Source organism: Pseudorca crassidens, chromosome 6 (genome assembly GCF_039906515.1).
Source record: "Pseudorca crassidens isolate mPseCra1 chromosome 6, mPseCra1.hap1, whole genome shotgun sequence".
Lineage (NCBI taxonomy): Eukaryota > Metazoa > Chordata > Mammalia > Artiodactyla > Delphinidae > Pseudorca > Pseudorca crassidens.
The window spans coordinates 30,638,267-30,662,836 of NC_090301.1; the positions used below are offsets into that span (position 1 = coordinate 30,638,267).

General features: G+C 38.9%; 1 protein-coding gene across 1 annotated transcript in view; it reads right to left on the bottom strand.

Moving 5' to 3' along the window:
• PARD3B (par-3 family cell polarity regulator beta) overlaps positions 1 to 24,570 on the bottom strand; it is a 1,041,103-nt gene that overhangs the window by 311,505 nt on the left and 705,028 nt on the right. Inside the window, exon 18 of the mRNA XM_067740882.1 lies at positions 23,698 to 23,935. Within this exon, the coding sequence (XP_067596983.1) occupies positions 23,698 to 23,935 (238 nt within the window). The remainder of the gene's footprint in view (positions 1 to 23,697; positions 23,936 to 24,570) is intronic.

A 24,570-nucleotide genomic window follows, 5' to 3' on the forward strand; every position in this document is an offset into this window, starting at 1 on the left:
TTATGCCTCTATATTAATTAATTCCTTCATCTGACACTTATTGATCACATGATAGTAATAATAAAAATAGCTAACATGAACATGTACTTAACTGCGTATCAATCACTAAGTTAAGCACGTCAGATATGTTGTATCAGTTAATTCTAACAGCAATCCTATGAGATAGAGCTTATTTGTTGTCACTTCTAAACCTTCAGACAAGAGAAGTGAGTGATCAAATACCTTCAAGGTACCCAAAGTTTCCCAGGTAGCAAAGCAGTCAAACAGTATAAAGAGGAAGGTCTACGGAGCCAGATTGCTGGGGTCAAATCCCAGCAGTTTTGACCATTTAAAACTGATGTATCCATGGGCAAGTCATACTGTCTATGTCTATGTTTCTAAATGTGTGAAATGGGTAATAATAACAGTGCCTACTTCATAGGGTCATTGTGGAGATTAAATGAATGAATGCATGTAAAGAACTCAGAACAGCATCAATACTTACATAGCCACAAGCACTATAATACAGGGTTAGTTGTTATTACTGCCTCTACACTGTACCAGAGACAGTACAGCCTTAGTTAGTATTAGGAGTGGGGGCATCTCCATTTATTATGAAAATGGGAAGATGCAATTAACGGTCATATCCTCATAAAAGTGGGGAAATGGAGTATAGAGGTACAAATTATGGGCTGAATATTCAAGGATTTGGAAAGAGATGGATGAGATCAAAGTATCACTAAACCCCTCCTTCAGCTTAATCTTGGGATACCCAAGTAAGAAATAGCAGCCATGTATATGCTGAAGATCTTTAAAGAGACATTTCATACTCTCTCTATGAAGACACACAGACAGAGCTGGGCGTTCTGACGACCAGACTAAGATATCAAAAGTTAAAGATCTTAAATTAGGAAATATTTGGTGTCAGAAGCAGAGAATGTTGTAACAACAACAAAAAGGGCACTGAAAAGAACACCTAGGGCTTGTGGGTTTTCAGCTATTACTAGAAGCATTTGTCTGCTCTCATTAGTATTGATTTTTATTGTCTTGCTACATGATAGTTATCTTAGTAAGTATTTATTACTGTATAAGAATGTACCAATTGTTTCCCCTAATGAAGAGCCCATTTCCCCAAGCCAGATAGATGCTACAGTAAATATTCTCAGCACTGGGGTATTCAATGTTGTTCTGCACAGATTTGGCCTGAGACCTTAGGAAATTATTAAAACACAAAGGTGAAAGGTTACATTACTTAATTATACCAAGCCTCAGCCTACTGGGATTATGTGTAATTTTTTTTTCAATCTTCCGCAGTAAAATATCCTTTATCTTTTCTTATGATTGAATAAAATGTGGTCATAGAATGATAGCCATTGAATAGCTCCCTCATTCTAGCTCTCAGAGAAAATGCTTTTACTCTTATTCCCTGACTTGGTCATCTCTTTCTTCCACTTCCCAGGCAATGATGCCCTAAAAAGATTAACCCCCTCTCTGAGGTTGGAGCCAATTCTTCCAATGGATGCCAAAAGTTCACCCCCAAAATTCAATTGTCGAATTGTGTCTCTAATGGAATATGATTTTTGTTTACTTTAGATTATGCAGTTGAGGAAGTTGTGGCTAAATACATTGGCAGAATATAAAGTGTCATTAAGACATGCTGTCACTGTTTCTTGCTTTGCTACATAAAACGCATCCATCTTTGCAAAGCACCCTCCTATCTCCAGCAGACAGTTTTAAATAGTAATTTTCAAATAGGAGCTATCACAAAGGCCAAATCTATTTCGTTAAGCAGTGGGAACTAACACCAGTTATCTGCTCAGAGCTAGTAAGCTACACGACAAATCAGTTTCCACCACCCACTGGGAACAACATACTTCACATGCAAATCAACAAATTAGGCAGTTTTCACAGATCCTATTCCGTCAGATTTAAAGCTTCATAAAACACCACATGATTTTCACATTAAGATATAAAAGCAATGAAGTCTAAGATGATATTATGGTTTTGGGTTTATTTGCCCTCATAATTACAGGTGAATTATAATAGTGGACTATGAAATTCAACAACCTTCTCTGTAGCCAGATACATCCAAAGTGGGACCGGAAAAATTTCTTATTTCAATACAGGATGTCTAACTATTCAAAACAGTGGGATGATACGAGAAACCTATCTTGCCAACCTTGAGTGAAGAGAAAATGGTTGTCAGCAAGGATTCCCAAGGAGGTGATCCTTGAACTCAGCACTTAAGCAAGACTAAGAATTGGCCAAGGGTATAGTGTGGGTTTAAGGATAGGGAAACGGCATTATACTCACAGGGAATAGGAAGGGCCCAAAGCATTGATGGCTGAATGCTTTCATGGTACAGTCTGACACTTGCATGTACTTATCTATGGCTGCAGGAAAGAATAAAGATGGGGCATCGTACGACATCCCGGAGACTTAAGCACTTCAAGGCACTGTATAGCCACTGCAAACATTTTGGCAGGATATCAGATGTATGTTTGTGAAGATCATGTGGGCAGCACTGTAGAGAGTGGGCTGGAAGAGAAAGTCAAGACTGCTCAGACAGCCACTGTTTTAATCTGGGAAGAAATGAGGGGAATCTGAACTAAGGAAGTGCAATGAAGGTGAAGAGAAAAAATGTAGATACTTAGGGACTTGGTAATGGATTGAATGTGAGGGGTGAAGGGAAAGAAGGCATCACTTTCTTGACCTCCTGGAGAGCCTTAGTAAGGGCAGACAAGCAAAGTTAATTCCACAATCTACAGGCTGAGTTTGGGGTACCTATGGAAGCATGTGCGAAATTGTTTAGTAAGTTTTGTGTATATGAATCTAGAGCTTGGGTGAAAAGTCTGGCTTATAGCTGAGATTGCTGGGAGAGATGGGGAGCGGTGAGGAGACAGGGAGAGAGAAAGGAGAGCAGAGGAAGAGAGAGAGAAAAGAGCATGAGAAGAAAGGACTGGGTATAGAAGTCCAAAGAATGCCAACTCTTAATAAGAGGCTAGGATGAGAAGCTAAAAGTAGCAGGCAGAAAGGTAAAAAGAATACCTTGAGAGAAATAGCCCAGAATATGGGAGTAGAAACAGTGTTAAGGAGAAAGCGATCTATGCAGAACCAAAACAATTCATGTTTAAACGTTACTAATTTCAGAAGGAAGGCTTATACATGAAATTGCAACTTGACTTATATCTCTCATTGCCTGCCCTTTCAAGAAAGGAAATTACTGATACTTTCCTGAACAGTAATTCATGTCCTTGCTTTTTGAGGAAGTTCAATTTTTAAAATTTTAATAACAATGAGCATTGCTCTATAAATTATTTGACTACAACTTTAGAATTACATGGGTAAACGTCATCTATACATTCTATTTATTAGAGGCACTTCTTATTTCAACCACATTCATGTTAAAGATTTTCAATGTACAGAATTAATAATAGAAGAATTTGTTTTATAGATTCCCAGGCCCCAAAGATAGTCACTTTTCAGTTTGGAGCATATTGTGTGATGCAGCAACACCTAATGGCCAAGTATGAATTTACAGCCTAGTTCTATTAGACACTGTAAAGACCCCAACAAAAGGAGATGTGTACTACCGTCCCAGTGGTAAGAGACACAATGGGCTACCTAAACATAACTGAAATTTTCTTGGTCTGAGTTGTGACAGCAGAGGAGACCTCAGCTAAAAAGCACAGGGAAACACAAACATAGAGAGTCTTAACTAAAAAGATTCATTTCTTATTTAGGTTGAGGAGAGCTGTATTTGGTTTGCACTTGATGGAACCTAGCTAGAGAGTACATTCAGCCCTCTGTATCCATGGGTTCCACATCCACAGATTCAACCAACCATGGATGGAAAATATTTGGGAAAAAAATTCCAGAAAGTTCCAAAAAACAAAGCTTGAATTTGCTGTGCAGGCAACTGTTTGCATTGCATTTACATTGCACTTACAACTATTTACAAAGCAGTTACATCGTATAGGTTATTTTAGGTAATTTAGAGACGATTTAATGTATATGGGAGAATGTACATTGGTTTATATGCAAATAACTACACCTTTTTTTAAAAAATTAATTAATTAATTAATTAACTTTTGCCTCTGTTGGGTCTTCGTTGCTGTGCCCCAGCTTCCTCTAGTTTCAGTGAGCGGGGGCTACTCTTCATTGTGGTGCGTGGGATGCTCATTGCAGTGGCTTCTTTTGCTGCGGAGCAAAGGTCCTAGAGCCGCAGGCTTCAGTAGTTGTGGCACGTGGGCTCAGCAGTTGTGGCTTGCGGGCTCTACAGCACAGGCTCAGTAGTTGTGGCGCACGGGCTTAGTTGCTCCGCGGCACGTGGGATCTTCCCGGACTAGGGCTCGAATCTGTGTCCCCTGCATTGGCAAGCAGGTTCTTAACCACTGAGCCACCAGGGAAGTCCTTCTTTTGTTTTTAATGTACTTATTTTATTTTTAATTATTTATTTTTTGGCTGTGTTGGGTCTTCGTTGCTGTACACGGGCTTTCTCTAGTTGCGGCGAGCAGGGGCTACTCTTCGTTGTGCTGCATGGGCTTCTCATTTGCAGTGGCTTCTCTTGTTGCAGAGCACGGGCTCTAGGTACGCAGGCTTTGGTAGTTGTGGCGCAGGCTTCGGTAGTTGTGGCACAGGCTCAGTAGTTGTGATGCATGGGCTCAGTTGCTCCACGGCATGTGGGATCTTCCTGGACCAGGCCTCGAACCCGTGTCCCCTGCCTTGGCAGGCGGATTCGGAACCACTGCACCACCAGTAACGTCCCTACACCATTTTCTATAAGGGACTTGAGCATTGTCAGATTTTGGTATTTGGCAGGGGTCCTGGAACAATCCCTGATAGATACCGAGGAACAACTGTAGTACTAGAAAGGAGATAATCGTTAACAAACTCCCTTCCATAGTGAAGTGTTGCTTCCCATGACGCTGCACTTAGGTCCAAACCTGGGTCCATCTTGAGGAGGACTCTGGGATAGGAAAAGTGTTGAGAGGAACATGCTATACCTCATAATTCTTTACAGAGGGTTACATTCCTATTCCAACGCTAGTTGTATCCAACTAAGTGTTGAATACGTTAGTGAAAGGAGTCAGCTAGTAGAAATAAGACTATAAAGCACTTGTCAGGCAGAGAACATAGATGGCCCTGCAGAGGCTGGACTCCATTACAAAATGGTTCTTAGTTTTTTTTGAGTAATAGACCCCTTTGAGTATTAGAAGGAAGTTAGGGATTCCTGCTCCACAAAAGTATACACACTCACTTATAGTCAAAATTTTGCACACAATTTTTAGACAGCCCTGGGACTGTGCCTTAGAAGTTTAACTCTATACGTGCTTCAAAAACACTGTGCTATGGTGTGTGGATTCTCCACATGAATGGACATTCTGGAAAGTCTTTACCATTAACCTTGATAGACTATATGAACAGTTAACCTCTAGAGTAAAATATGACATATTAAGTTTCACAATACTTATAATGTTACCTACCAATTTTATTTTTAGACAGTATAAAAAATATTTTTTCTATTAGACATTAGATATATCTATATATAGATATTAGACATTAGATATATCTATATATATAGATATATATAACAACACTCATAAAAACCACTTTTTGGCTAAAAGTTTCAAAGTGCTTCATAAAGTTGCATTATCTTTTACCTGGAAGATACTTGGGGTATTGACATTCAAAGACATATTCAACTTACAAGAAGAACAGAGTAGATTTCAGCTGCTCTAATTAAATCCTGACATGCAGAAAGAAGAAAAGGATTCTGTGGAGTGTTTACACTATTTGATACTTTTTTGTCTTACCCAGAATCAAACTATCTCCAGTTAGCAATATGGACAAATTCGGCAATGTGGTCATGTGCAGAGGAGGGTCGTTATCATGACATTCCTGTAATTTAGGGACAGACCTGTGATGAGGAACATACTTGGGTATTGCTGCTTTATTTTCTGTAAAAGCTGGACTGAATGTGGGTTTTCTTATTTAAGTACTGATTCTCAACAGATGTATATCCCCACACCTTCTACCAGCTGCACCTATATTATATTCTCTGCAATATTATGTATTATATATATTTTATACCACAGCTATATTATGCCTCCACTTTTCTCTCAAGACACAAGAGCTTTACTAAAGTCAGACACCCTTGAAGTGGCCTCTCCAATTTAAACATCCCAAATACCTAACGAACGTAATTAAAAAGGCTGGCAGAACACACCATATTTCTCCAGATCCCAATTCCTGATGAGGCAAATTGTAAATTTCGTGGATGAATTTAACTTCACTATCTCTATCATATCTTTGTATGTTTTTGTTTTCAAAATATGTTATCAAATATCCAGATATTGGTAAGAAAAGCCCTAAGGTGATCAAAGATTGCTTCCCTAGCTCTCCCTCCAGTCTGACCAATAAATCATTTGCAGCAAAATGGAAAGGATAAGAAGTCTGAGAAAAAGTATTGGATTTCGAAGAACCCTTCTGCAGCACAATTTTAATAATAATCAGCAGGACATTTTCCTATTTACCATCTCATTCACACACATTGTGCTAAATTCAGTGGTCAATGAGGCCTCATCACAAGGATGAGATATTTGTACCTTTTTGCAGATGTCTTACTTTTGAAGTTTCATTAACTGTCAAAGAGATACATCTCACTCTTGGAAATCGTACTCATTTACCAGAAGTCAATGCTGAGTTAATTTAGGTTTTTAGATTAGATGGTGATAACATAGTGCACAAAAATAAAAGAATAACACATACTGGGATTTTTTGACTTATAATCCTATTTGAAATCACCACCTTCCTTATTTTATAACTTCTAATTTCACTGATTTGAGGTTGAATTGAGGCCAGCTCTTTACTTTTCTGAAATACAGCATAAAAATGATACAATGATGCAGTGCTAGTAGCTTCAAAGTAAATTTAGGGGTAAAAGGGCATCAGATTTGCAAACACAAATTATTCAGAAAAAAAGGAATGCACGCCTGTCTCTGTACATGTATCCATATGGAAAGAAAGAAAAAAATGCTTGCACTAATGTGGTAAAATGTTAACATCTGAGGAATCTGGATGAAAGGTGCATAAGAATTCTTTTTTTTTTTTTTTTTTAGCAGTATGCGGGCCTCTCACTGTTGTGGCCTCTCCCGTTGCCGAGCACAGGCTCCGGACGTGCAGGCCCAGCGGCCATGGCTCACAGGCCCAGCCGCTCCGCGGCATGTGGAATCTTCCCGGACTGGGGCACGAACCCGTGTCCCCTGCATCGGCAGGCGGACTCTCAACCGCTGCGCCACCAGGGAAGGCCACATAAGAATTCTTTATATTATATCTTGTAACTTTTCTGTAAGTCTAAAATTATTTCATAATAAATTTTTTTTAAAACTAAGTAAGTTCTGAGGTTAAAAAGACATAAATGAGAAAACAGATCAAAGAATTTATAGACTTAGTATATAAGGATGTTCTCAGACACAATTACTATTGGCTCAATCTTGTAAATCAACAATCAATACTCAAACACTTACATTGTTTAAAGTCACTGGTCTACTGGCAATGTGCAACAATATACATTACAAAAACCATCATCCCTAAACGATAGTCATGTTCCAGCTACAGCTGTCATCAATTATTTAAGATTCAATTCCTAAGCAGGTTGGTAGGCTAGCAGGCAAGACTTTTCAGAGAAGGAATGGAGAACTATGGAAAGAACCCCCAAATGATTTTAGTCCTGGTAAGAGAACACTTTCTGAGCAACCTAGAACCCATGTGTATATACATAAGGGACTATTTTCACCAGATACAGCAAAATAATATGACTGCCCAAAGGAGGTGAATCACCCCCAGGCTATATAGGTCAGTAAAAATAAAGAATCAGCTTATTGAAATATTGGCCCAGCTAGACTTTCTTCCATCAACAATCGGTTGAGACACATTTTTAAAGCAGCAGCTTAAATGAATGGCTGTGTGTCTGTAATAGTTTTGACTTAAAATGTCAACTGTATTTGAGATGCCATGTGCATTTAATCAATGTCTCTATATTGTAAAATAAATATACTTCAGTGTGACTGCTGTGCCAGCCCTAAATCATAATTCACAAAGACTAGAACATCTCATCCTCTCTATTGACAGTCGCTAATGACAATACTGATTAAAATGGTATCTGCCTGCCATATTATTGTTAAACAGTCTATTAGAATTTCTACTGCATGCTATAACCTACCACTATTTCTCTTTATGTTGATACATCCCTTTTGGAATAAAACATGATAGATTTAAAGTTTAATACTGAAAATGCAAAACCTAAGAGCAGAGCTTATCAGAAGGTTTAACCTGTATTTCCAAATGAAGAGAGTTCCTTCTGTCAGAGATTCCAGTACTGAAAGGATTTGTTTCTCCCTTTCAGAATTAATACTTGAGTTTTTCAAAATGAAAACCTCGGATTAACATAAACAACAACAACAAGAGAAAAAATATCAATTGTTATTTCAAAATCAAGTCAGCCTATTGAAGCATCTGCAGGTAGAAACTGATTGTTAGTTACTATTTTTAGAATAGATTTCTTAGAATCAAGAATTAACTCAGTAATCCATTGCTGAATGCATATAACGGGCAAGGCAGTGAGCAATAGCAAATTTGGTGTCAGATACGCCCAACACCATAGAGTTACTGGGGAAGGGGATTAGATAGAGTCCTACTAACCAGGATGGATAAAGGCTGGAGGAATCACACAAAGATACGGAGGATGCCTTAGAGAGGTCAGCAAACTAGTCTAGAAGTGGTCCATGCAGTCATATTCCATAAGCAGCACAGGCCATGGCAGTGAAGAAAACAAATGACAGGTGAATACTTGAAAGTCAGATAAGATGCATGAGGTTCAAAAAAAACTATTCTGAAAGTAGACATACGCGGCTAGAGATGGAGCCAGGAACGAGTGTTCTGGGTGTGACCTGTCAGAAATAACCAAGTCCCACTACACCAGGATTCTAGTCTAGGATGATAGGGTTCAAAGCGGGACCCACACAGGACCAAGGGTACTAGGCAATGCTGCCAGGAAGACTCCAGAGTAAAAGCAATGAAGGCAGCACTTTGTTTAAGAGTCATGGTTACTCAGCTCCGTAGTTTACTGAGTTCTGTGGTGCGGCTACCAGATGCCCGAAGTGAAGAGCAATGACACAAAGCTGACCAGGGTCAGGGGAGAGACTACTGATAATCTATTTCCGTGTTTCATTCAGGAGACTAGGACCAGGAGGAACCTGAAAACTGGGTTACATTTCTGAGAAGACATGTGGGGAAGGCAAAGGGAGAAAAAAATGAAGCAAAGGCAGAGGTACCTGGAAGAAAACAAAAATTCCTAAGACATGGATCTCATAGTCAAAGTGATATAAAACCAATGGAAAATACCAAGATGATCCAGACCAATTCAAATGCAAGTCTAGAGTAATCGGACTTTTCCACAAAGTGTGTCCTGAGCATATTGAGATTGAGAAGATGTTCGGTGAGTTGGAGTTGGAAGGCTGACCAAAGGATTCAAACTGTCACGGGAGGGAGCTGAATCTTCCCGAGGGAGGGAGAATGACCTAGCTCGTCCCCACGTCTGCATTTGTTGCAGAGGTTCCTTGCCACCTATGCTTACTTTTAACAGTGCAAGAACAATTATCTGTATATACGTTGAATACTTAGGTTTTTGGATTACTCTTGTGTTTCTGTGAGCTTCTTCCCCGTTTCCCTCTACTCAAGTCACGGTATGAGAAAAGAAGTTGCAGTTGAAAGTAGTAAAACACAATTAAGGGGAGAAGGTAGAAAAAATAGGAAAATATTCTGATAGCAAATTCCAATTAATTTGCCAAAGAGTCTTTACAAAAGTATGTCAGTAATCATATCACTGTTGATGTTAAATACCCTGGTAGATTGCCGATAACAAAGGCATGACAGAAACGTAGAGAAGGTGGCATGGCTGGTCTGGTGTAGTGTCTCTGTCAAAGGTCTAGAAAATTGGTCCAAGCCACCTCTTTCATTTTACAGTCCATCTTCATCATAAAAACTGTTCCTTCACATACTTTGAAAATTCCAGGAGGCAAAAGGAAGGCAGAACAAATCTATGCTATTGATTTTCTACTATATATTGACTAGAGGTCAAATTTAAAGTGGAAAATTACAGTCCCTGGGGGAGAAGAAACTTATCAATGGGAGGAACTAATACCCAAAGCCCCAGAATTAGGGTTTTTACTGTTCACTGGTGATTTTGTCGGCAATCAGTCATAAACTGTTATTTCTGGTCCAGGTACCCTCCAGCTTTCTCTTGAGTTTTGAATTACATAATATTTTAAAGAATTCTTTTGTGGGCATGTGGAGGTGCTACTTTTAGTCATTCTCTGCTGAGACATCTGTACTTTGATTTCTGGAGCTATGTGGCTTTTTTTTAGCTGCTAAGAAAGCCTTAGGAGAATAGACAGCAGCTCAGGTATAGACAAGCACAAAAAACTAAGACAATAGAAGGGTTCAGCTTCCACTCTTTTATATATTTCTTTAATTTTTAGTATAAATATTTTAAATTTGTAGTAGTAAAAATAAAATTACTTTTTATTTTTGTTTTATTTTTCAAAGAATTTTATGACTATATAGTGGCATATAAACAAAAGATGGGGAGGGAAAGTAGGGAATCATCAGATCTAACTGGGAATGCGGACTAGGGTGATCCACTGTCCCTATTTGCTTAAAACTGAGGAGATTCCCGGGACATGGAGTTTTCAGTGCTCAAACTGGGATGAGCTGGTCACCCCAACAGAGACCAAAGTACACACTGAATGTGAATATGTTTAAAGGCCAAATTTTTCATTTTGCCTCTAATTAGATTTTCTACTTTGGCAAGTTAAACGTTAATAGTCTTGGGCTAGTTCCTTCAATTCAGTGACAGTTCACCTTGTCAAACTGACTTGTCAGATACCAACCCTTATCTACGCCTACAGACACATCTATGCTCTAATCATTTTCAGTCAATGGCCAAGTAGTTGATAACCACAATGATAATTTAGACACATACTGCAAGTGTATAAAAGTGTATCTCTCAGGCAGGTAAAAACTTCCATTCAAGAAGGCAGTTACACAGCTAAGTTTAGATATTGAGACATCTTACTTTCAATATTTTTACCGAGGACACTGCTAATGGTTTAACCACAGTTTTGTGGGCTTCAGGGATGCTCTGGTTATTTAAAAGGAGCTTAGCAAATTTTATGTCACTTTACCAGAGCCCCACCACACTTTCAGGCAAGGTTGCATGTATCAAGAGAACACATCTGACTTGTTTACTGTGGTTATCTCCAAACTGAAAACAACACTTATTAGACAATCAATATTTGTTGTATGAATGAAAGATGTGTCAGGAAAAAAAAGAAATCAAAGATTGGTTGCTTAGTCTCAACATGTTTGTTGTGTACTTAGCAGTGGCTTGGTCAATAGTATTGAATAAATTATTTCAAAAAAAAAAATTAGGGATTGCTCCACTCAACCTAAAGAAGCAGTTTGGAATGAGATATCGAAAATCCATTTATTTAAAAAAGGCCTGGAGTTAGCTTTTTAGGGGTGGAGACATAGAGAGGGGCTGGAGGGTATAGAACTGAATTCCACCCATAATTACGGTCATAACCTTACAGTTTGGCTCTTAATCTTAAATCCTATTTTCATTGTTAATAATTTCATATTTATGGGTCATCTTAATTAGATAGTAAATTTAAGTAAAGGGTTCATGTTGTATATCTTTTTCTGGGGTTCCCCAGAGTAGCATTTAATAGATACTAAAGTAATGAACTGACTGGCAAATTTTTTCATATCATTTTAGATGGAAATTCATCCTTCCTACTGTTAAAATACTTCAGGGAGGTCAATTCTACCACCTATTCAGAAACCTCATTCCAGTGCTTAACAACCATCTTCTTTTCTATATCTAACCTCATTTTTTTCTGACAGTGATTTTGGCCCATTTTCTCTAGCCCTGTCCTCAGTAGAGATGGTGAACAGCTGGTTACTATTACCAGTTGACTCATCCTTCAACCTTTTCTTCAAGCAGAAATTAAAATAAAAAAATGACACCCAATGCAGTTCACCCTTTTTCTTATTTTTGCACCACTTCCACTGTTTTCATTATTTTCAATACTATTATCTAGAATTACTAAAGGGCACAGCACATGAATATCCAAATCAGTCTACTCCAATTAGCACACCATATAAACCACTCAATCAGCAAAAGCTTATTAAAGGCCAACACAGTGAAAAGCATCACGAGGAAGTCCCTTTGCTTAAAGGAATTTACAATCCCACTGAGGACGAGACAGACATGTAAAACCCAAACTAAAAACCGAGTCGGCCTGTGGGGAGTACTAACCGAGGAGACAGGAACTATAGAGTTTTGATGAGAGAGACATGCAGGTCAAAGAAGGACTCATGAGGAGATGGGGCTTAAGGTGGGTTCGGAGCCTGGCAGGACTCAGAGAAGGAAAGGAGGTTATCCTAAGAGAGGGCGCCACCTTAGGGCTCCACAAACTCGTTTTGGGTAACAGTGAGGAATCTGGCTGGAGTGGTGAGTTTGCAGAAAGGAACAGGAAAAAAACAATGATAGAAATATAAATTTGAATAAGAATATAGAGGGTACTGAATGCCAAATTAAATAATTTTTTTTTATAAGTTAGTAGTTCCCATACGGAGGTTCCTGGGATTGGATGCAACAGAAACATCAGAGGGTCCCAGGCCCTAGCCTAGACCTAATGAATCAGAATCTCATGATAAGGTCCAGTGATCTATAACTTTAACAAGCTCTGTAGATAACTCTGGAGTACAGCTGGATTTTTGAGAACTATTAGGTAATTGGGAATCATCTCAGCTCCTAGAGCAAAACACTACTAATATTTTAAGGATGTGCTATATATCAGGCATTTTTCATATATCATCTAGTGTACTATTAGGTAGATGCTATTATTATTATTCCAATTTCACAAAAGAGGAAACTGAAATACGGACTAGTTGAAAAAATAACAGAGCTGGGATTTGAACCTAAATAGAATGACTCCAGAGGATCTGCTCTTGGCCACTGTGCTGTATTGCATTTTAGGGCATGAGGTGTTCATTAAATATCTGATAACTGAATGAATGAATGATTGGTACCTCTGTCTGGGATGAACTGGAATGAAGGAAGGAAGAAAGCAGGCAGATCGGTTATGTGTCTACTGAAGTCATCTAGTCATAGATAACAAAGACCATGATTAGAGTATGGCAGTGGAAATGGAAAAAAAAAAAAAAAAAGGCCCAGATGGAAGAGACAACATTTTGCAAGTATCAGCAGGATTGCTGGCTGATGGAAGAATGAGAATGGAAAGAGGGAGGCATCCTGGATGTCACAGGATTCCTGGCAGTGCCTCAAACAGGATCAGGGAAGTCAGGATGAGCTCATGACTTAGATGGGTGAATGATGAATTAGATTTTAGACATGATGAAGCTGAGGTGAGGCCGGGCCACCGTGCAGAAATGACCGACAGCTAGCTGAAGAAACAAAACTGGACTGTCTCCAAACTCCTGATGGATGTTATTTAGCATGGTTGAGATAATAGTTCTAGATGTGCAACCCAGTAATATTTGTATATTTTTATATCCTATACGTGTTTTTAATGGTTCTGGGAGGCCTCTTATTCTACGAGGAAAACAGGTACATTTATTATGCCAAAGGTTCAAGCCTTTTACCTTAATTATTAACCATCTCATGTTACTAAGTTGCTGTTTTATACATTGACTTAAGACATAAAAACCCAACGAATGGCAAAAATAAAGACCTATGGGTGTATGAAAGTATACACAGAATCATGGCTGGTGTCAGTGCATTTTTAAATGCTAACACGATGGTAGCAATGGTCAGGAGGGGTCTTGGTATTGTTACCAGTTCAAAGCCCGTCTGCAGGAAGGCTGTTTCACTTCTCCACGTCTTGTTCTTTGCTATTTACCACATCCATCTCCCATGCATCTGGAAGATGGATGTCAGTGAATTACACTGAGGTTCTCAGATAAAAGGTGCAAAGTAAAGAACTAATTCCATTTTTCTTTCAAGCAAATTATTAAATCTATACATGTCATTATCTAATAGTATTAAGTAAACATCCTACAAGGACATGACATTGTGCTGGACATGGTACAAAGCAAATTAGGCAAATACAGTCTCAACTAGGAACTTACGAGTGTTTATATATATGAATAAAACTGTTATTAATGTGTTTTGTTATTTAATATGAGTATGCAAATGGGCCCATTAGGAAATCCTTTGCATTTTATTAATCCAGCATCTTAAATGATTATATTTCACCTTAGATGCTAATGAAGTTTATTTATGAATGTGTTGCTTCCACTTTAGTGCTGGTGAAAGTTCTTTTTAGCATATCAATTTCTTTAAAAGTTAAGCCCATTTTTTTTTTCCACTGGACTTTTGTTCTGATCTGTTAACAGATCTAAACCTCATTATCCAAGAGAAGGAATGAGGTAAACGGGTCTATTCTTCTTCAGTGCTCTTTGGTAATCCCATTAACGTTAATGGGAGCTATGCACACATATTAAGAGGAGAAGAGAACCCTAATTAAACAAATAGCCTTTTGGTTGACATTCTATGTGATAATTTTTTATTGTGATAAGTATGAGAAAATTATCTTGCTTTGGACAGCCATGAACAGAACTACCGAGTAACCAAGTTTACATAGGGTAGGAGGGGAAGGCTATGAACAGCCATCAGATTTTAAAATGATTTTGAAAACAAGCTACCCATACATTTTTATACTAATTAACTCCATCAATGCCCCTCGCCCCTCCATTGAACACATACACCCCTCCAAAAAAATAAAGAACGATAAAGAAACATTTGCAGACATGCTTGACAGCTGAAAAAAAAAAATTTAAAGTCAGACACCAAACAAACTGCATGCTGGGCACCATAGCAGCTCATTTGTCGGCACTCAGCCCATCAGAGGAGTAGCCCATCTGTCTCTGGGTCGTCTTTTAGTTAAGAAATAAATGCCGACCAAGCAATCCTAAATTTGTTTGATCCAAGTTTAATCTATACTTTTTAGTTACCATACTTGCATCTCTCTCTGTCATTTTATACCGCTTGTCCTATTCATAGAAGCTCCCTCTCGGATTCTTTGCATTCTGCTGTTCACAATCTATTCATATTATGAGGCTAATTTTCCCCTCTGGTGCTTAGCCGCAAATGAACAAAAGCTAGGATGTATCATACATAAATATATAAATGTTATCAGCGATCACACCACTGGGTTTAATGGAAGTCAATATCGGTATATTACACTCTTTACATTGCATTTCTATTATGGGCTCGACACTGCTGCTCATAAAAAGTAGCGCTCTGAGTCCAGCCCTGTGATGGTAATAATGAAAAAAAAAAGGGTCATTGCTCTTCCCAACTCAAATGAAAAATTAAAATTGCTAGGCCACTTAGCTCAAAGGAAAACTGGCAAATTAACAAAACGAAGAAACGAAATATTCATGGCTCATACTGTGGAAGAGAAAGTAAATAATTTAAGATGGATTGTGAGGTGAGAAAATTCAGTTACCAAAGAGGCAAAAAATGAGGATAAGTAAATTCCAGTGTGTTTTCATCTTCTGTTTCTTTTCCTCTGCAATCACAGACAGCCGTGGAGGACGGATGGCTGCACCAGGAAGTAGCCTTTGACATGCAAATTTATTTTTTGGCCACAGTCATATATTTCTTTCAGACTCAGTATCTGCAGGCATTTTACCCTGACCTGCAAGGCACTGTGTTTTCACTGTATTTCTATAACCAGCTCGAAGCTGAATTACGAACTTTGACCCACTTTGACTTTCATTTTTCATCTGAAATTTCATGTTGCCAACTGGCCTCTACTTCCTGAAACCAAGCACCTTAACGCTAGCCTGTGCTCGGCCTTTTGCCTTTGGGGAAATGACTGTTACAATTTCACTGGTCTGGTTACATTAGCTGGGTTACCCTCCATACCCATAAAATTGAACATTTTACAACCACTATCTAGAAAGAGGCAATGACAGGCATGGCTGCATTATACTTATTGTACACGAGACCTACAAACCTATAACAGCCATTATGGGACCAAGGTAAGGAGCAGAAATGTAGGACAGAGATGTCATGCTCCCTGGAGATTTAAGTATTCAGTCTATCTAACCTAATTTAAAAATCAAGTCAAAATGTATCTTTATGGGTAATGTATTATAAGACAACTTCCAAGGCAGTCCAATGAAATAACTCTGAGCCATGCATTAGGAATATCAAGTCCAAAGCCCATCCATACCTTCTGGCCTGAAATACTGGGAGAAGGAAAAAAAAAAGAAAAAAGAAAAAAGAAGAAAGCAAAACAAAAAAACCTGATTCTCCATCTGAGTCCATTCTCCATTTGTATTTAGCACTAGAAAGTTTTACTGAATTAATTCAATAGAAAGTTTTCCATCACCAAGTGATGAAATAACCTTTGAAAATAGTTCATGGTTACATTTAGAATGGGGTGACCCAAAGTTTATAAAATATAAATGATTGAATGATTTTAGTTTTATCACTACTTCTTAGAGTTTGACCATTACTTCTTAGAGTTTTACTATGCAAAATTGTCCAGGCTAAAGATAGCATGGCCACCTGAAATACATAATAGCAATTAGAAGAAAAGTAAAAAAAATCGAAGCAGAAATTTAGTGGGCTCCAAGTGAAAGGCAATATCTGACGGTTGGCTCTCTGGGGTGGGGCCTCGAGGGGAGACAAGAGGGGAAGTCTACCAAGCCAAGCACCACACTAATAGCTTTGCTCATAAAACTTCACAAGTCGGAGAGGATGCGTTATTATCCCCAATTTACTGATGAGAAGACTGAGACTCAAAGGGATTAATGAAGGCCACAGAGTCTGTAAGGGGCAGATTTTCAATTCAGTTAAGAATTTGGTGGCAGTGATGTCTGTGCTGTTTGTGGTGGTGGTGGTGGATGAGGGTGTGTGTGTGTGTGTGTGTGTGTGTGTGTGTGTGTGTGTGTGTAGGAGTATTCTTTTAAAAATAATTCACAGCAGATGTCATTATATAGAGTTGCCCTAGTTTCAATAAGATATATACAGGCAGATACCGCAGGTTCGGTTCCAGACTACGGCTGTGATAACGCAATAAAACAAGTCACACAAATTTTGTGGTTTCCCAGTGCATATAAAAGTTATGTTTATATTATACTGTGGTCTATTAAATGTGCAATAGCATTATGTCTAAGAAAACAATGTACGCACCTTAATTAAAAGATACTTTATTGCTAAAATATGCTAACCGTCATCTGAGCCTTCAGCGAGTTATCTTTTTGCAATAGTAACACCAAAGAACACTGACCGCAGATCACCATAACAAATAAATAATAATGAAAAAGTTTGAACTACTGCATAAATTATGAAAATGTGACACAAAGACACGAACGGAGCCAATGCTGTTGGAAAAATGGCACCAACAGACTTGCTCGAGGCAGGGTTGCCACAAACCTTCAGTTGGTGAAAAATACAATGTCTGCAAAGTAAAATAAAGTGAAGCACAAACAAACGAGGCACGCTTGTAGTATATTTGAGCAAAACATGGACGAAACATAGGCGCTTTACCATTTGCAAAGTTTAGAAATAAAAGTTGCTGCCTCTGTGTTTTAAAAAATACCTTTGTCATTAGGGTTCATGATTTAATTTTTTCAGTGTAGAAACTGAACCAGTGTATGCCTGAGGTATACCTGCATTAGCTGAGTTAGGAAGAGATAATAAAGAATATCCAACTGTGGGGCTCCGAGGAGCAGAGTTAAATATAAGCAGCTGCAAATCAAGTTCACCATTCAGATTACAGACCATGTGTCTTTAAAATGTTTACTTCAGGTATGAAGTATCATCACTTCAAAATGATACTTCAGGTATCATATATACTAAAACATACACAATTTGGGTTACCTCTTTGTTATAACTTTACGTGAAACTGGTTTAAGAATAATCTTCCCATATTCATATGCTGCAAAAATGGAAAAAAAAAAAAGCAGGAATAAGGTGATTTGGCATTAGTACCCCAGCGTGCTAAGTTCTGATAACATATCTGCTGGAAATTCAGTGTAGCCTGTGCAGATGCACACTATATCAGGCTGGTAGCCAGTTACTGAGGGTGACATGACACCATCCCTTCTGATTCTACCTTCTTCATAGCACCTACTAGAGCCTGAAATAATCTCATTTGTTTTGAGTGAGTTGTTTATTCTCTCTCCCTCACTGGAATATAAATTCCATAAGAGCCATGGCCAGGAGGTCTTGTTCAGCACCATATAAATTGACTGTTGATTCCCTCGAGTTGTATCCTAGGCAAACATCGCACCACTCCCTGGGAAATTCATTGTTATAGATAGCTTACATGTTTTGTTTTTGGTTTAAACTCACCACAAGAAATTCAAAAGTCTTTGATTTTTTTCTTCCTTTGTGAAGACAAAAGAAGTAGCATTAAAGCAGAGATTTACTGCTGTATGCCCAGTGCCTAGAACAGTGCTTGATGCAAAGTAGGCCTTCAATAAATGGTGCTAAATAAATGAAGAATAATTGTGAATGTGCTTGGCAAAGAGGAGGTATTCAACAATATGACTGATCAAATGAATATGGGCAAACATACTAAAATCAGAAATGAAATTCCGATTGGCAGGCTTTACTCTTTGTTCTTTGTTAATCCATTAAAAAAGGAGTTTCCTGGGCAGACCAAGGGTATAGAGAAAGATACTTGATCGCCATCAAGCCTTTCCATTTAGGGTCCAGAACAAGTTGATAGACCAGAGGTTTTCAAAGTGAGTGGTCTATAATATCAAGAGGAGACAATAGCTGCTATGATGTAAAGGAATGGATTTTAAACACAAATCTGTGACAGAATTCAGCTGAAAGAATATAAGGATTGACAAGTTTATTAAATAATTGATAAATCAAGAACTGACTTTTGAATTTCCCACTCTAGACAGGGCAAGATTCTCTTAGCCAAAAGATATTTTTCTTCAGTGCTTAGAAAACATCTACTAGACCCCAGGAAGGCAGAGTAGGGCTGACAGCCATGGGGCTGTTTTTGGAGGGGTTTGAACTTCACCCTTTGGCTGCAAGAAGCCACCGGTGGTCTTTTCTACAGGGTAGTGTCATGAGGAATACAGGAAACACATAATGGAAAAATGTAAGCATCTTGATCCTCTAAACTTCTCTTTCAACAGCAGGTAACAGCATACAGGGAAACTACCAAAGTTGGTAGGTTTTAAGCTGTGTATTTTTCAATATACAATAATTCAATAATTTCAACATACAATAATTCACGGCCTGTGTAGGAGCCATAGTTGAATCTTCCAAGAGGTAATTCTGCAATCAACAAAACACATGCATACTGGAATCAGACAACAGATGTAAAGGTAGGAATTAATGAGACCCCCCATCATTTTTTCAAAACGATAGGAAGTAGGTTAAATGAACTGAGCTAAACTGTGCTACTACATGTCATCAACACAAAAGCGGCCAGTGACTATCAGAAAAGCACACAATACTTAGCTTCCCACAAGCAAGAGCAAAGCCACATCCAACTCCTCGAGATCCTTAGAGCAATCAATCTTTTTTAAACAAGAAACTAAGTCAATAGCGTCTGAGCAACAGATGAGAGTTAGAGCAAAATCTGTTAGCTAATGGTAGCAGCTATTGTGTTCTTTGTTGTTGAAAATGTGCAGGTAGCAGCATCTCCAATACGCTCACAAACTCAGATGCAAAAGGCTATGGAAAACAGTTGCTATTTTTACACTGGAGGTAAAATCCAACACCACCTTTTGGATCTTAATTTTGCTTAAATGGTACAAGGAAACAAAATCCAAATTGCTAGATGTCTCAAGGATCTAGGACCTGTGATTTCTACCAGAGGAAAACACAGCAAATACTGGATGACAACAGGAAGAGCCAGCTCTGTATTCTGGGCAGTGGAGAATGAACCTGCCAAATCCCATCAACTGAAATCAAATACAAAGTTCAGGCTTACTTTAATAATATTCTAGAAAATGGGATATGTGAAGCTCTAATAGCTTTTATATTTACAGACTAGCCAAATCCTTATAGCTTTCTCCTTTAACACCTTAAAGAGGGTTTTTTTTACCTTACAAATTGCCCTGATATTGTAGAAGTATTAATAATTATGATAATAGCTATATGGTTTTCTATTGATGATGCAAAATTTGCTATACACTTAGTGGCTTAGACAACAGAAATGGGCTGAAATTAGGGGTTGGCAGGCTGTGCTCCTTTCTGGACGCTCTCCAGAAAGAATGCATTTCTCTGCTTTCCACCTTCTAGAAACTGCCCACAGTCCTTGGCTTACAGCCCCTCCAGTCACATACTGTATTTCTCTGTACCTTTCTTCCATAGTCACATCTTCTTCTTCCACTTTTAAGGCCCCTTGCTATTACCTTGGGCTCACAGGGGCAAATTCAGGATAATCACCTTATCTTAAAGGTCGGCTGAAGAGCAACCTTAATTCCACCTGCAACCTCAATTCTCCTTAGCCATGCAATATAACATACTCACAGGTACTGCAGAGCGGGACATGAACATTTTTAGGGAGGCCATTATTCTACTTACTGCAATAATTTACATTTATTGAATGTTTGTTACTTGCCAGGCACTGTTCTAAGCAAGTTACTTGTAATTAAGCAACTATAATTCTCATAATAATAGTAGATTCAATTGTTATTCCCATTTTTCAGATGACACAGAAAGAGATTAAATATTACAATAACTTGCCCAATGTTACCTAGAGAGAAAGCAGAGAAACCAGGATTGGCATCAGAGTTACACATACAGAGTCTGCATTTTTAACCTCTGAACTCCATGACTGCAAAGGTGACTCTCATCTAAATATACTGCAGTTGCACGTTATCATTATTATCAAGGATGATTATCTAATAGCAGTCATAATAGTTACCCAGAATAAGGACAAGTTTAAAATTTTAAATGGCAAATGGAAATACAGAATCTAAAGAGACCACCAGGAAAAACACCATTTTTTTGAGAGGTATGTCCACTGGTGTTGATGTTATTTGTGTCCCTAAATGTCACTTTATAGTTTCAAGGTCATATGTACACACACACACACACACACACACACACACATACACACACAAACATTGAGAGAGAGAGAGAGAGAGAAAGAGAGAGAGAGAGAGAGAATATATATATGAATAACAGATATGGAATAGAACTTTCCATTTCTGTCTAAAATTTCAGTGGAATATCCCAAACTGAGAACATGTGATGACAAATACCACAAAGCATTCTTAAGAAAGACGTCTCCTAACGGTTTAATAAGAGGTGCTAAACTGGCCCATCAACTATCACCTCCCATCACTCACCTTCAGTCCATGGAACAGAAGGGTAGAGACTGAGAAATGGATTTTCTTTGCTGGGAAATTATAGGAGTAAAGGAAGTAATGGAAAGAGGTGCTTCCTCATCTCACTCCCAACAAAATAAGTGAGGGGGCAACGAGAAAACCCCTCAGAAAATTTGGAGGTAACTGTATAAAAGGAGACTGACATCCCATGTCGTACCTGTTTGCTTGGTGATCTGGAGATGCCAGGCTGGTTGGGGGATCTGTACGGCTGGTAAGGAGAAATGGAACAGTGGGAACAGGCTGCACTTCTATCATTTGGAGGGGCAAGAGTTTGGTAATTCTAGTGAGCCAAGCAGATGCTCTAGAAGGAAGCTGGACGAAAGCCACCTTAAGCTGACATCATCAAAGACGTCTACCAGCTGGCTAAGGAGGCTCCAGAGTTGTGCTCCCTGAGGTCAAAGGGTCTCAGGAAGTCAACGGAAAAATAAATCTCGTATACCAGTGATTGGTGCAGTAAGGAGCCCCCTGAAAACTCCACAGAAGTGGCCCACAAAGAGCCCCAACCACCAGATTACACCAGATACAGGCCTTTGTTTTAATAAAGTCCTTCCCTTCCCTTTGTCCCAGAGACGGAGAACAAGAAGAATGTGGAATTCTGCACACTGTAGGGCCCTCGCTAGGGCTGAGCCCTGCGGGGCCGGGAAGAAGAAAGCGCTGATTAACATCAGATGGTGCATGTTAGCCCCTGACAAAGAGGGTGTTTTAACATCCAGAAGTGACCAGAAAGCCATCAGCCAGAACACTGAGATGTCATCAAATCGTGGACATTCTGACAACACCAACAGGGTGTATTTGAAGGTAGCTGTAGGAGAAGAAAGAAAGTTGTTTTCTGATTGCACCCTGCTGAGCTATGCCTAGTCAATGGACTGACTGCCTATGACATCTTGTCTCTCAATCCCACTGAGTTAGACGGCAGTATACTAGCCTCCTTTGGAAAGTGAGGAAAGCAAGGCTCAGGGAAGTTAAGTAACATGTGCGATGCCCAGCAGCTTGTGTATGAGGGTCATGGGTTCAGATCAAGGCCCTCTGACTCCAGATGCGATGACATCTCCACTGCACCTCACTGCCTCTGACGACTAACGTGCCCACAGACCTGGCCATGGGCACACCTAGAATCATGGGGGGTGGGGTGGGAGTGGGGTTGTGGTTCATCTAACCTGTCTTCTCTAATTCAAAGGCGGTGTTCTAGAGGTCACAGTTGAGGATTCCCTCACCTCTTGCTTTCCCTATGTTGATGGAAGAAGCATTTTCTTTATCCACATAATGCTTTGGTACCTAGGGCTATAGGCGTAGCCCATGCCTCTACCAAGTGTTGGCTTTTCTTTGACATACATTTATGACAGCTTCCCGTCATCACCATGAGCATCAGGAGCCAACCAAGTGGCTCCTCCTGCCTCTGCAGGAAAGGATCAAGCACAGTCAGCAGTTAAGATTGTTAGGCATCTACATATGACCCAGCAATCCCACTCCTGGGCGTATATCCAGACAAAACTATAATTTAAAAAGATACATGCATCCCAATGTTCACAGTAGCACTATTCACAACAGCCAAGACATGAAAACAACCTACATGTCCCTCGACAGATGAATGGATAAAGAAGATGTGGTACATATATACGATGGAATACTACTCAGTAATAAAAAGGAACAAAATAATGCCATTTGCAGCAACATGGATGCAACTAGAGATTATCATACTAAGTGAAGTAAGTCAGAAAGAGAAAGACAAATACCATATGATGTCACTTATATGTGGAATCTAAAATATGACACAAATGAACTTATCTATGGAACAGAACCAGACTCACAGACATAGAGAACATACCTGTGACTGCCAGTGGGGTGGGGGGAGAGTGGGGGAGGGATGGATTGGGATTAGTGGATGCAAACTATTATATACAAAATTTATAAATAACAAAGTCCTACTGTATAGCACAGCAAACTATATTCAATATCCTGTGATAAACCATAATGGAAAAGAATATAAAAAAGAATATATATATGTATGTGTGTGTGTGTGTGTGTGTGTGTGTGTGTATAAAATTGAATCACTTTGCTGTACAGCAGAACTTAACACATTGTAAATCAACTATAATTTAAAAAAAGATTTTTTAGGCATCTAGCTGAAGAGGAGGGAAAGCTTGCATTTGTTTTTTTTGAATGCACACAAATGAGTGATTTCATCAGCAGAAACAAAACAAAATAAAACAAAACCATCCCAACTTTGCCTTCAAAGCAGGTCCCTACCTCAGCATGGCACCAAATCCCTTCCTCTTTATTTTCCTTTCTGGATCTTCATTTCCCTCTTTCTGCTTTTTCACCTTGACTTTGAATTTGCCCTTTTCCTTCTTCTTCTCCTTTTCTTTCGGTTTTTTGACTTTCCTGGCTTTATTTTCTGCATTCTCTAGCTCAGAGTTCCCCTGAGGGGCAGATTCATAATTCAGAGCTCCTTGGCCAGAGTGAGAGCTCTTATCAGACAGACCATCTGTACAGAGAAAAAAATCAATACACATGGTCAGGGGCACTTACTGTTAGTATCTCAAGAAAAGTTAAAATGTAAAATACAGAATAATGAATAAAGGCACTCCGGAGTTCTACCCTGCCACGAGGCTACGCGTACCCTTTGAAGAGACAACTGCCTAAATCTGGTTACTTCAAGCAAGGTTTGCTGCTGGGAGTGGGGGACATTGGTTGCTTAGCCAGTAGTATAAAAGGTTTGATATGTGATGAAACACTGATCTCTCTCAAAGCAGCTTGTTAACCTTGATCAGCTCAGAATGCCGATGTGCTGGGAAACAAACAGGGTGAGTTTATTTCCAGGAGAAGTTTTTGAGTCCAGCTATAACCGGACTGCTTCTACCCAATTAAAGCAGTCAGTCCTCGTGTTAAGGCTGCATCTAATGACTTGAATAATAATGTCAAGAGATGCATACTTAGTGCTCCTACCCTAAGGGTAAATGACAGTTGGTCCTTGTAGGAAATTGAAGGAGAACATTTCTTTGGCGGTTGCACTGTAAAATAAATCACATGTTGCATTATCTAGTTCCATGTTCGTTAAGCCAAAGGGCAAAACATATCAGGGAAATGAATTACTTTTAATATCAAAAATATAATTGTGAC